At 35.0% G+C, this 12655-nt stretch overlaps 1 protein-coding gene across 1 annotated transcript in view; it reads right to left on the reverse strand.

The window, feature by feature from the left end:
* Nucleotides 1-2981: 2981 nt before the first annotated feature.
* Nucleotides 2982-12655, reverse strand: part of Maf1 (repressor of RNA polymerase III transcription Maf1) — an 83454-nt gene continuing 73780 nt past the window's right edge. Inside the window, exons 6-7 of the mRNA XM_081759732.1 lie at nt 10057-10161; nt 2982-7080 (exon numbers count right to left, since the gene is read on the reverse strand). Coding sequence (XP_081615858.1) covers nt 10086-10161 — 76 coding nt within the window. The 3' untranslated portion in view covers nt 2982-7080; nt 10057-10085. The remainder of the gene's footprint in view (nt 7081-10056; nt 10162-12655) is intronic.

Raw genomic sequence — 12655 nt, forward strand, 5'->3', positions numbered from 1 at the left:
GACTTGTATTAGGTAGTGATCCTGTGGAACAGAGAACGTTGAAGTATTGAAAGTCTAGGTCGTGTTATATGAATAGTTTTCGTTATGTTGAGAAAGTGGTATCGGTATACCTTGATATTGAAAACGAGAAAACATCGAAAACTATGGAAATACTGAAAACTATCGAAAAATCCCGACATTTCAAACTATCGATCAATACATCGAAATATCTCAAGTCCTACCCACGACCCTGTGCACCAAAGATGCGCGTGCTAGCCAATAAGTTAGAGGGAAGAGCTGTGCCCAAACCCCGAAATCGGCGCTTACGAGTTTGGAACTCACGCTCACTCGACCTCAACCTCATGAAGTGAGTGTGAGGTCACACTAGTGAAGTGAGCGTAAGGTCAGACTGGTGATGTGAGCGTGAGGTCAGACCGGTGATGTGAGCGTGATGTCGAAAGTGAGCATGAGGTCAGACCGGTGAGGTGAGGTTGAGTGAGGTTAGGTCAAAGTAGTCACCTCTGTATATGGCAGGCACGTCTGCTGCCTTAGGTTCGATGGTTGTGCAACCGTCAACTTTGTAATTTGTTTTAAAAGTTAACTTGTTTAAAAAAAGTTTCAGAAGTTTAAGTGTCGTGTTTGGGTAAATATAATATTTTGGTGATCACTATAAAATAATGTTGATGCATCTGTCACAACCTCACATGTAAAAAATACAAAGGGTACTAGGCAAGTTTTGCAACATAGTTTTATTTATTTAATTTTTTCAAAATATTTTCCACCACTTTCAATATACTTCTCCATCCTTCGAAACCAATCATTAAACCAGATTGTTGGTATGACAAGGTCCGAGGGAACAACCTACTGAACTGGCAGCGTTGCTTTTTCATTTAACATTCGGCGTCTTACCCGTTTAGAGCTCAAAGGTTCGTGTGGTTGGAAAAATTTCACCATTTTAGATTGAAAACCACCTGTTTCCAACAACTTTTCCCTTTTTAATTTTTTTTGTATCTTTACTAGTAACACGAGTTGGCCTATGGTCCCGGACTTTTGATACACCCTATACTATAAAGCTTGTAAACTTTTTTGTTATTCTATTCATCACATTGCACCAACACTTATCATTCTTCTTCACCTCGTAATACACTTTAAAAATTTAACCTGAAAAACTAGAGCATGTGAAAGCCTTGAAAATCTGCAACACACAACTAACAGCACTGCGTCCATAGGCCATTTAGGTTCGTCCCGAATGGGGGTATAATATTTATCTTTCATTTCTTATATTAGGAGATTACTCGACTCTAAATTTCTAATAACTATTTCATTTTTTAGTATTCGTGTAATTAAAAAACTATATATTTTACAAGGTTCAGACCTGTGGAAATTGCGTTGTTACGTTCACAAGCAAACAGTATCACAATCCACTGATGCAGTTTTCTTAATACAACACGATGGTTTATACTAAAATGTATGTATGTGGAGTCAACTATATTGTACGGTCTGCAGTCTGCACTAGTGTTCTTCGAATTCAACTTCTAGACGAGGGAGATTTAAATTATTCAAATATACTTCTTTTACATATGGACATATCTACAGATCCTTCTCAATTCAACGGAAACGGAGTTGAAAACATGTCAGTCTGGGTTGGCAACGGTCAAGTAAAGACTGTAGTCCGTGGAAGCTTTGCAGTTGTTGTGCGAGTGCTGTGCCAGTCATGTCTCAATTCTTGTGATGATCATTAATTTGAAGTTAAAACGTAAAACAAAATGCAAAGTTAAAATTTGGAGAATATCAAGTTTCCGAACTTGGTCCTTTTTATGGCCAAGTGACTAACATGCGCGCTTTCTTGGCACGTGATCTTAGGTTCAATCCTTCTCATATAACCTTGATGCTGAAAAAGAACTTAACTCAGGATCAATTACTAAAAAACATCCTGTATTTCCATTGAAATCGAACGTACATGTAACTTACTGTTGAGATTCTATAGAATTTCTTTTCATGAGCTTTTTAATGTTGTATAGGATAATTAAAAGCTGAGCTGCCAGATTCGAACCGAAGATTGTGATCCAAATCTAAGATGGTGACCATTTCGCTATTCGTGATCTTGGAAAAAGGAAAGGTAAATTAACAATGCAAAACGTAGATGAAAATAATGATAATATATTAATGAGACTGAAAAATTATAGCCATTGACATTAAGATGATTAACGTGAACATCACACTTAACTATTCAAAGATACATATATTTATATCTACGTATTTACACTATGAGACACTGCACTTCTGTAATCGCGATTTTGTACGTTTACCTACTTTTGTATTAACACGATTTTTTTTCGTCTATGTAACAAACGAAGTTACATCATGTTCCTTGTACAATTCAATTCACTTGTACTAACAATATAAGTTGCGTTATCTCAGCAGAAATATATTAATATGCAACGTGTAAAAATAGCGAGTATTTACACTTGCTCAATATAAACAAACGTGCATTAAAATGGCACTTGTATTTCCTCATACTTGGAAATACGGACATTTTCTATTATTACAGGCTGAAAGTAGCTGCTCAGAAAAAAAAATCTTCACACTTCTTGTTTTTGTATAATAATATTTAATAATAATAATAATGAAAACATATAACACAAGAAAAATATTACATACCGAAGCATGAGAGCTATCTACTTTCCTCCAACAAATCAAGTGTATACATTGGATACACGACACGATTATTTCAGCAAACGTACTTCATTTGTATAAGATCTGTTATACATACAGAAACAAACAGCATATTTTTCTTTCTTTAAAAAAAAATGTGCAGTAAATACTGAATAACGAGATAACATATAATATATATATATATAAATATACAAGTATGATTGAGATACTTACAAACTGTACACGAAGTTTAACATAAAATATTTGTACAGTGCTTTTGGCTTACCGTAATACGACGCGATAAAATTCTTAAGACTGATCGTTACGTTACTTAACTTACAAACTACATTTATTTATTTATTTATGATACCGATAAAACCGCTGTTCATGCTAGCAAACCATGAACTAAGTTACAAATATACATATTTAATAAATCTAAATTGTTCTGTTGAATCCAGTCTAAGTACAATATACTGTTGTACAGCATACAAAAACAAACAGACTTTGAAAAATGACTATTTGAAATAAAGCTTTTCGAAGTAAATATTAAAAAAAATAAACACTACATTTTCCTAGTTCTATCACTAAAATACTCTTAGGTTTTAGTTTTGCTTAAACACCAAAATTAAATGAGATCTATTATATATAATATATATGTTATACACACATTTTGCAAACAGCACCTGGTATTAAGGCAATCTACATCTATCAACAAAGACGTTTGGTGGGTTTACAAATTGAATAAATGGCAATTATTATTATTATTTATTAAAAATAGATGATAATGAAGGAACGTATATATATGTACATATGTGTTAAGAAATTCTGTGAAAAATGTAAGGCAAAATCGGCCACAAAATGTTTGTGCAAAAAAGTCACTTTCTAGTACAATTATAATATGGACTGAAATACATTTTTCCCGCAATTTTCTTGAAATCTTAATGAATGTAAAATCTACCCACTACGAATCACTGATATAACTGCTAAATAGTATCTACCATCAACAGGTCTGAATATGAGAAACACAATACTTCAATAAAATAACATATAGACGCTTACATGTTGGCCTGAAGAGGTATTTTTTTTAATCCTTTTTTTCAAGAAGATATGGTAACTTCAACTCGTTCTTTCCTCACACACGGTAAAATTGTTTTAACACACAAGGTGAAATTATTTTAATTGATTTTTTTTTAAATGAATATATATGATTAGATGAACGAATACATATTTCTAAATATAAATGATAATTCTAGAAATATCGAAAGTCAAACATTGTAATTAAAAAAAAAAAAAAAAAAAAAAAAAAATTCTTGATTCTTCATTTTCTTTTACTCCTTGTTTCAAAGTGAGTTGTAACAAACAATGAGGTCATTACTTTCTTATTCTTTCGATTGGCATTAGTTTGAAAACTGTACTTAAATATTCAACGAATTAACTAGAACTCTTAGAACTTAGAATTATAAATATGTAAGAAAACCCTTGCACTTGTAAGTTGAAAGATAATATAATTTCTAATATATAACTTATCCTAACTACACATCCTCTACTCAAGTAACGTTTTATTTTCAATACATGGAATAACAAACTTATTTGCCAAATTGTACTTTTACACTATTTTTCTATTTATTTATTTTTCTTAATTCAACTTCCACAATGTTGCATACGCAACCATACTACCATACATAAGTAGGTTTAAAGTATGTTCAAGAAGTGATGTTCAAATTCATTCGTTGTAATGTTGACCGAAACAAGATTAGATTGTGGTCACTTCCGACCAAACCCGTAAGGGGTAACTTCCATCTGTATTTATCTGTTGGTTTTGCTTATACGTAGCGAAAGTATATGTGATTTAGTGAAAGCATATATGGTTTCGTGTATCTGGCGGTATTCTTCCTTATATAACATAATACCAAAGTTATTTGGACTAAAGTTTTTGAAAGAAGTGCGCTTTATACACATGTAAGTATTGTATATATTGTTTTATTACACTAAAACTGAATTGTTACGTTTATTTAAAGAAGTATACACAGAATGGATTAATATGAAATTGCATTACGAACACTCACAACAGATCGTACGAACTCATCGTATACTCATCAGCACGAATACACAGTACAACCGTATTAATATTCATGTGTCGTAACTCTGGAACGTAAAAATCGATTAATGTACTATTTTCGATAACTTCCATACCAAAAAAAAAAAAAAAAAAAAAAAAAAAAAAAAAAAAAAAAAAAAAAAAACAGCGCACTAAGTTGTCAATTAATTTCGATGTTATTGACAAAAGAATCTTGAGAAAGGGGGGGGGGGGAAGAAGGTATGCATTTTTGCTGCCGACTATACTGACAAAGTATGAAATTTACGTAAGTAATAAAATGTTTTTTTAACTCAAACCATATGTCTTTTAAACAAAGCAGTAATCCAAGATGAAGGGCATCATTTACACAGAATTAAAGCGAGCTGAAACATCACTTCATAAATTTGATGATAATTAATGTAAGATTTCTCTTGTAACTAACTAATGAAATTGTAAAGAAATAGCTCAGGATTGCAACTAGTTCTATTAAATATATATACTTAATATAAATAATATATATTAAATATAAATATATAATAATAACTATTACTAATATTAAAATGACAAATAAACTAGAGTTTGATCAAACCTTTCGTGATGTACCAATCGTTTAACATTTCTTTTCCCTTACAAAATACAAACCTTTTGTAAGCACATTTTACATACACTTCTCCTTCTGAACGAACAGTAAAATTATACAGTATTGCCTAAAGATTTCACGAAATGGAAGGTATACGAATATATGAGCTATAGAAGACTTAATATTGAATTGTTCAATTTTTTTTTTTTTTTCCAATTTTCAACTCAAAGTTTATATTTTTTTCTTGAGAAAACAAAATTTATTTCAGTGTAGGTGTTTCTTACTTTTAACGATTAAATAGTGCCTAAATATGAAATAACCAAACAATTGTATTCTTTCTACAATTTTATTAACTACTTACTATAAACATTGAATTTTTCATGAATCGAAACATATTATTTTATAACCTATTTATTCAGGAGAAGAAAATAAAAAACGAAAATAAGTGTTGTAGAAGCAAGACCTTTCTTTTTCTTTTTCTTTTTTTTTTCAAATATTTGCAATAGAATCTTTACGTGTTACTTGCTTTTTTTAGTTTAGATTTCTCTTTAAAACGAAACTCACTGATTTTGAAAATAGAAAAGCGAGAATAATACTTCTTCCGACTAAACATTTCATATTGGATATATACTCAGAGTTCATCAGTTGCATTTTAAAATAGCAAATTACAATACAAAAACTGGTAAAAATATTTACAATACAGTTACAGCACTCAAAACATTTTTGAAACTTCATTTTAAAAAAATAATCGGAAAACACTGTTATAAACAAGATGATAAAATATAATATAAAAATACAAAACGAATAAACTAAAAAGACAGACAGAGAGAGAAAAATTAGCAGCATTTGCTGAACTCCGGACTAGCAATCGATATTTAGTACTATTATTGTATTACAGGCTTCCAAATAATATATAAGATAGTGTTTAAATGTTGTAGTAAAATTAGACAAGATATTATGAGTGTTTTGTTTAATTCCCCCATTCAAAATGAGAATCTTATTTTAAAATAATAATGTTATCACACATACCTAATTTATTCATATTACATGGATTAATTTTCTTATCAGTTTGATATAATTAAACTGATATGCATTGTTTTAAAAAAAATACCATTCTTTTACAACTGCTGCTTCATACCGAAAGTAAAGTAATGAAAGAACTGTGTGCTTGAAGTACCACATCTTCACTTTTTACAATATAAAACTTAAGGGAATGTACATGTATACAAATGTTTAAGCTTGAAAAATGAAAAAAACAAATGAAAAAAGCACAACAATTATACACTCCACAATCACAAAACAATTTGTATTTACATTTGTACTGTGTGCATTCAGGGGACACGGACAGTCGACAGACACTGTTTCTCTCGATCAAGACGCAAAAAATTTTATTAGTTGTTTTCGATCAGACAGTAACAAACGCATCAGCCCAAAACATTACGGATTTCATTTTGCTTAAAATAGATGCAAACTGAACTGCTTAATAATAGAAACTGGTATAATGTTAATAAACTACTGGCAAACAAAGAGGAAAAAAAGTAAAGAAGTTTCTAATGTGTGTACGTAAAACATGTTAAAACGCTATATACTTAAATATATATATTTATCTAAACCAATCTTTTTTTTTTTTCGTATTTTTAAAATACTTTTTTTTCTTTCACCAGAAATCATTTTCTCTAATATTATAGATATTTTAAACAAATAATCCTACGATTTTTTATATTTCTTTGCAGAGCGAAATAGTTACACAAAATGGTGCTGTCTTCACTCATAAAAATTTCATTTCTTCCTGAAACAAAAAAATGAAAAAATGTAATCAATTTTATACACATCTGTATTTTTCATTTATATTTCATCTTATATTCATAGAAACGAAATATTCGGAAAGAAAAAACATATAATGATGACTAACAAATACGGTCGTCGACATAATAGTAATGTTTAAAAAAAATACAAGCATTAGTTTTTCTCTGAACCGAAATAATTATTTGCACCGAAGCTTCCTCCTTTGCTGTTTTTTGTTCGTTTCTTGAAAGTTTGGCGTACCTTTTGAACGCCGAGGCCATACGAGACGTCAATCTAGTTTAAACTGGAATCCGAAACACCGTAATGCGTTTACTACACTCCCAATGAGAATCGAACTCGGGATAGCCACTACATCAAAGGGAAGGGCAAGCTCTCTTATGATGAGGTGACTGGCGTTCCCGTCTTTAATGCCGATAGCCCGCGTTCGGGTCCCAGGAGACTGGGAAATAATGTGATTCGGACCTCATACTAATATGCATATCAGCCCATCGTTACTCAGTTGTGCGGAATTGGGTTATTTTAGCAAAACTGAACGAGTTTAAATTTTGACTTCAATGACACATACAGTTGATCTGAATAAACCCAGGAAATTCAATTCAATGTATATGCAATGAACACGCGAAAACACATTAATCAGTTACATAAAATACTTGTGCTATACGTCCCACGGTTATGCCGGCTAGGCTAAAGGATACGGTGATGAGAAATAAATGAAATGGTGGAATGAAGAAAGTGTGAAGAAACGGGAGAACTCCGAGAAATCCACGCACACGGTGTTTGTCCACCAGAAAATTCATTTGGCGCAAGCTGGGATCGAACCAGAGACCCCATGCACCAGAGATGAACGCTCTACCATTGAGCCACCGCGGTTCCTCTATATAGAAAACTTATTTGGGCTCACACCTAAGACCTTGACATCTAACGATGAAATTGTGAAGATCTTGCATGGTGAAAGCTGTTGTCAGTTTGTTGTTTTGCGATAATTCGCTGACGAAGATACATAAATGTTTTGTGCTAAGGTTATTTTTTTTTTCTGTACGAATACATGAAGGAATATAAATGGGTGGAGAAGAAATAATGAACATTATAGCAGCTTCACCCAAAGATAAGAATAATAAACAAGTGTTGCACTTTTTCCATATTATGCTTTTTTTCTTTCTTTCTTTTTTCATGTAAATGAAAGAGCACTTGTTTGAAGTAATATTATAGCACTTCCATCCAACAATACTAATAAATGTTGTATTTACCTTAAAACAAAATATTTAAAAATGTATTTGCCATATACAGATGGTGATCAGAACAATGAAAACACCTGTAGTTGGCAACACGTCAGATGTATGGGTTGGCAGTGGTGTCGTGGCGCCCGCAGCGCCGGACTGCTGGTGGTGGTGTGTTAGGTCGGTCTCCATACTACGTCAGGCGCAGTGGAACAGCAGTGTCCAGTGGCTGCAGCAGACGGAGGTAGTGTAAAATGGGAGACCTCTCAGATTTTCAAAGAGGGCAAATTGTTGGTGCGCGGTTATGTGGAGTGAGTGTGACGGCAGTGGCTACTGTGTTAGGTGTGTCGCGTGGGACAGTGTCGAAGGTGATGACGGCTTACATAACACACGGGAAAACCACATCGGGGAAGCGGAACAGTGGGCGGAAGAAAATCATGAGTGACAGGTCACGCCGGGTATTAAATCGCATTGTCACGCAGAACCGTCGTGCCACTGCGGAGCAAGTGACGGAGGAACTCAATCAGCACCTCCCACACCCTGTTTCGACAATCACAGTCCGCCGCGAATTACATGACATGAATTTACGGGGTCGTGTTGCAAGGGCCAAACCGCTCATCAGGGACCATAACGCTTTCGCACGCCGCAAATGGTGCCGCGACCATGCCACTTGGACCGTTGAGGACTGGAAACGTGTGATGTGGTCGGATGAGTCATCCTTCACCCTGTTCCCAACCACGGGCCGTGTTTATGTGTGGAGAACGCCCAAAGAAGCTTATGATCTGCAGTGTCTCCGCCCAACTGTGAAACATGGCGGCAGCTCGGTGATGCTGTGGGCCGCCATATCATGGTTTTCATTGGGTCCTGTGGTCACACTTAGCGGACGAATCACTGCCAACGATTATGTCGCAATTTTAGGAGACCACTTGCATCCTATGGTCCGGATGTTGTTCCCGGACTATGACGCCATCTTCCAGGATGATAATGCACCCATTCACACAGTTGGCGTTGTTGCAGCGTGGTTTGAGGAACACCGGGATGAAGTTAAACACCTCCCCTAGCCCGCCCTATCCCCAGATCTCAACATAATTGAACATCTGTGGTCCGTCTTGGAAACACGACTCCGGCGACGATTTCCACCTCCATCCTCTCTCACAGAACTGGCCGATGCCCTACACGAGGAATGGTGTAAAATTCCACTTGCTACCATTCATGAACTCTATGCCTCCATCCCACGTCGCATCAAGGCTGTTCTGAAGGCGAAAGGTGGCTCGACACCATATTAATCTGGTAAGTTGCAATTTCGTTCAGGTGTTTACATTTTTCTGATCACCATCTGTATATATTTCAGATGCTTACCTTCTTTTTATTACCTAATGTACATCTTTTAAAATGCACTCTAAACTCACAAGAAGCTCCAATTTGCATAGGTATAATAAGATTAGGACAGAAAGTGTTAATTCTGTTATTGTACCTGACTATTAACAAGTCAAACGAATGAGATGTAGTGATGTATAAAGAGTGAAAAATACTACAGACTGAGAATCGAACCGATGCGTTTACTACTATGCGTTTAAGTCTGTGCTTAGTCACTCAGAAAACATGCACTATACCACAACTCGTGTTAAGAATGTATAGCTGTTAAGGACCGAGTTGGATAACTATTTTTCTAAAAGATAAACAAACCAATCTGATTTACAAGAATTACCATAATTTGTGAATAAAATGTATCATGTCTTTACCTTTATGAGATGAGATTATCTTGAAGAATTTAATATTGATCATCTTCATCAATTGTGATATCGCTGCCAATTCCTGAATCCAGGGCGTAGATGGAATAGTTGGGACTGAAAGAAGTTGACAGCGAAATATTATTAGAATAGAAAGGAAATGCGAATTTTGATCTACTAATTTTATATCCTTATTGTTTTGCTCTTTAAAATAATCAATAACATATTTATATAAAAGAACTGTGATAAGATGCAATCCTTCAGTGCATTATATCGTTTAGATTATATCGCAACGTAAACAAACACATGGAACTTTGACGATGAAAGTGGTAAGATGCGTCTGAAATGAAAGAACTGACTTTTGTTTACTGGTATCTATTTGGTCTAGGAATTAATTCGTGCGGGTGGACAAGAGATGGCGCAACGAACGGAGCGTCCCACAGTTCCGTGTATCCACACATGTGTTGCAAACCCCTGTCATCGCGTATCGTTCGTAGTATAGGGCAGTGGATTAAAGCGTCAACAACACCAGTTTGTAGTTAAGTGAACATGGCGCAATTTGTGCCTGATAAAGTGTTTTTGCGGGGTGTCCTGCTGCATTACTTTAACATGCAGAAAAGTGCGACTGAAAGTCATCGTATTTTGGTGGAAGTGTATGGTGACCATGCTCTAGCTGAGCGAACGTGTCAGAAGTGGTTTGCACGGTTTAGAAGTGGTGATTTCGGCTTGGCAGACCAAAAGCGAGCTGGACAGCCAAAAAAATTTCAAGACGAAGAATTGACAGCATTGCTCGAGCAGGATTCGTGTCAAACGCAGGAACAACTTGCAGCAGCATTAGGCGTTGATCAAACAACAGTCTCCAAACGCTTGAAAGCCATGGGAATGATTCAAAAGATGTCACATTGGGTTCCACATGAATTGAAAGACAGAGACGTTGAAAGACGAAAAACCATTTGCGAATTGCTGCTTCAACGACAGAGCAGAAAGGGGTTTCTGCATCGAATTATTACGGGTGATGAGAAGTGGATCCATTACGAGAACCCTAAACGAAAAAAGGCCTGGGTGAAACCAGGTGAACCAGGTCCATCACAACCAAAACGAGATATTCACTATGCAAAGGTTATGCTGTGCATATGGTGGGATATGAAAGGTGTGGTGTACTATGAGCTGCTGCAACCGGGTGAAACTATGAATGGAGAACGTTATCGACGACAATTAATGCGTTTGAAGCAAGCTCTGGCCAGAACACGACCAGAATGGGAGAACAGACATGATAAACTTATTGTTCAACATGATAACGCTCGCCCACATGTCGCAAAACCGGTCAAAACCTATTTAGAAAATGTCGGATGGGAAGTTTTACCCCACCCGCCGTATTCACCAGACGTTGCTCCTTCGGACTACTACTTGTTCGATTGCATGAACAACGATTTGATTGGACAGCGGTTTACTTCTTCAGAAGATATCGAAACATGGGTCTCTGACTGGATCGCTTGCAAGGATGAGGACTTCTTTCGCCACGGAATCCGTACATTGCCTGACAGATGGGCGAAAGTGGTGGCTAACGATGGACAATATTTTTCTTAAGGTATTTATGTATTTTGTGTTTGTACTACAGCTTCAATGTGTGCGTACCAACCGCACGAATTAATTCCTAGACCAAATACATATATTTGTAATTGACATTTTCAAGTAACTATTTACAGATACCATGGGACAAATGCATAAATATCTTCTTATTATCCTTATTTCGCCATGAAATACAATGTTCTTGGTTTATTTCGTTTGTAATACAAACTTTTTACTGTTTCTCTAGTTGTAAGGTCCAAATGAAATGAGTAATTCCAGATTCTTTTGTTGGAAACAAATCTACAATTATATACACACAAACTTTATTTTTATATTTTAAAAATTCGTTTTTGCGATGGAACACAATGTCAATGTGGTGAATACGCATGATTCCTGAATACGCGTTTGTCGTTATGGGATTCATAGTCCGGCAGTCAGCCCATGGTACCGTGCATGTGCATCCGCATAAAATATTTTTGCACTTTCATGTCCTCTACATCCTCCTAAACAATATTAGAAAGGGTGTCGCTCTTACATCCTTGGGCATTTTGCATAATACCCATTAACCCTTTCGAATCCAATGACGTTAAGCAATTTTTAGGACTTTTTTTTAAGTATCTACTGCTTCAGCACAATTCATCAGAATTTTATGGTTCACATTTCATTCTCTTTAAAACAATGCAGTCTTTCAAATGATATAAAGATCATACTCTTACAACGTAGGAGAAAAGAGAAATTTAGAACAAAATCGGAAAATTACTCTGAAAAAATCCCTTTTTCGACGTTTGGGGCCCTGGGTGAAAGCACGGTATCCCAATATACATTGAGATATTGGTAATGTTCACGCCAATTATTATTTTGATATCTTATATAATGACGTAGTTATAAAATGTTTCTCAATTCTCTGTGCAAGTAAAAAAAAAAAAAAAAAAAAAAACAGGTTTCACCGTTGCGTAGGTTAGGTTTTGATGCAAACTACAGGCTTTGTTACAATTAAGCAGCTAATGTTTGATACTAATTGTCTGTAGTACTTCACGACGTT

Source organism: Thermobia domestica, chromosome 1, assembly GCF_964235325.1.
Source record: "Thermobia domestica chromosome 1, izTheDome1.hap1.1, whole genome shotgun sequence".
In the NCBI taxonomy this organism is placed as follows: Eukaryota; Metazoa; Arthropoda; class Insecta; order Zygentoma; family Lepismatidae; genus Thermobia; species Thermobia domestica.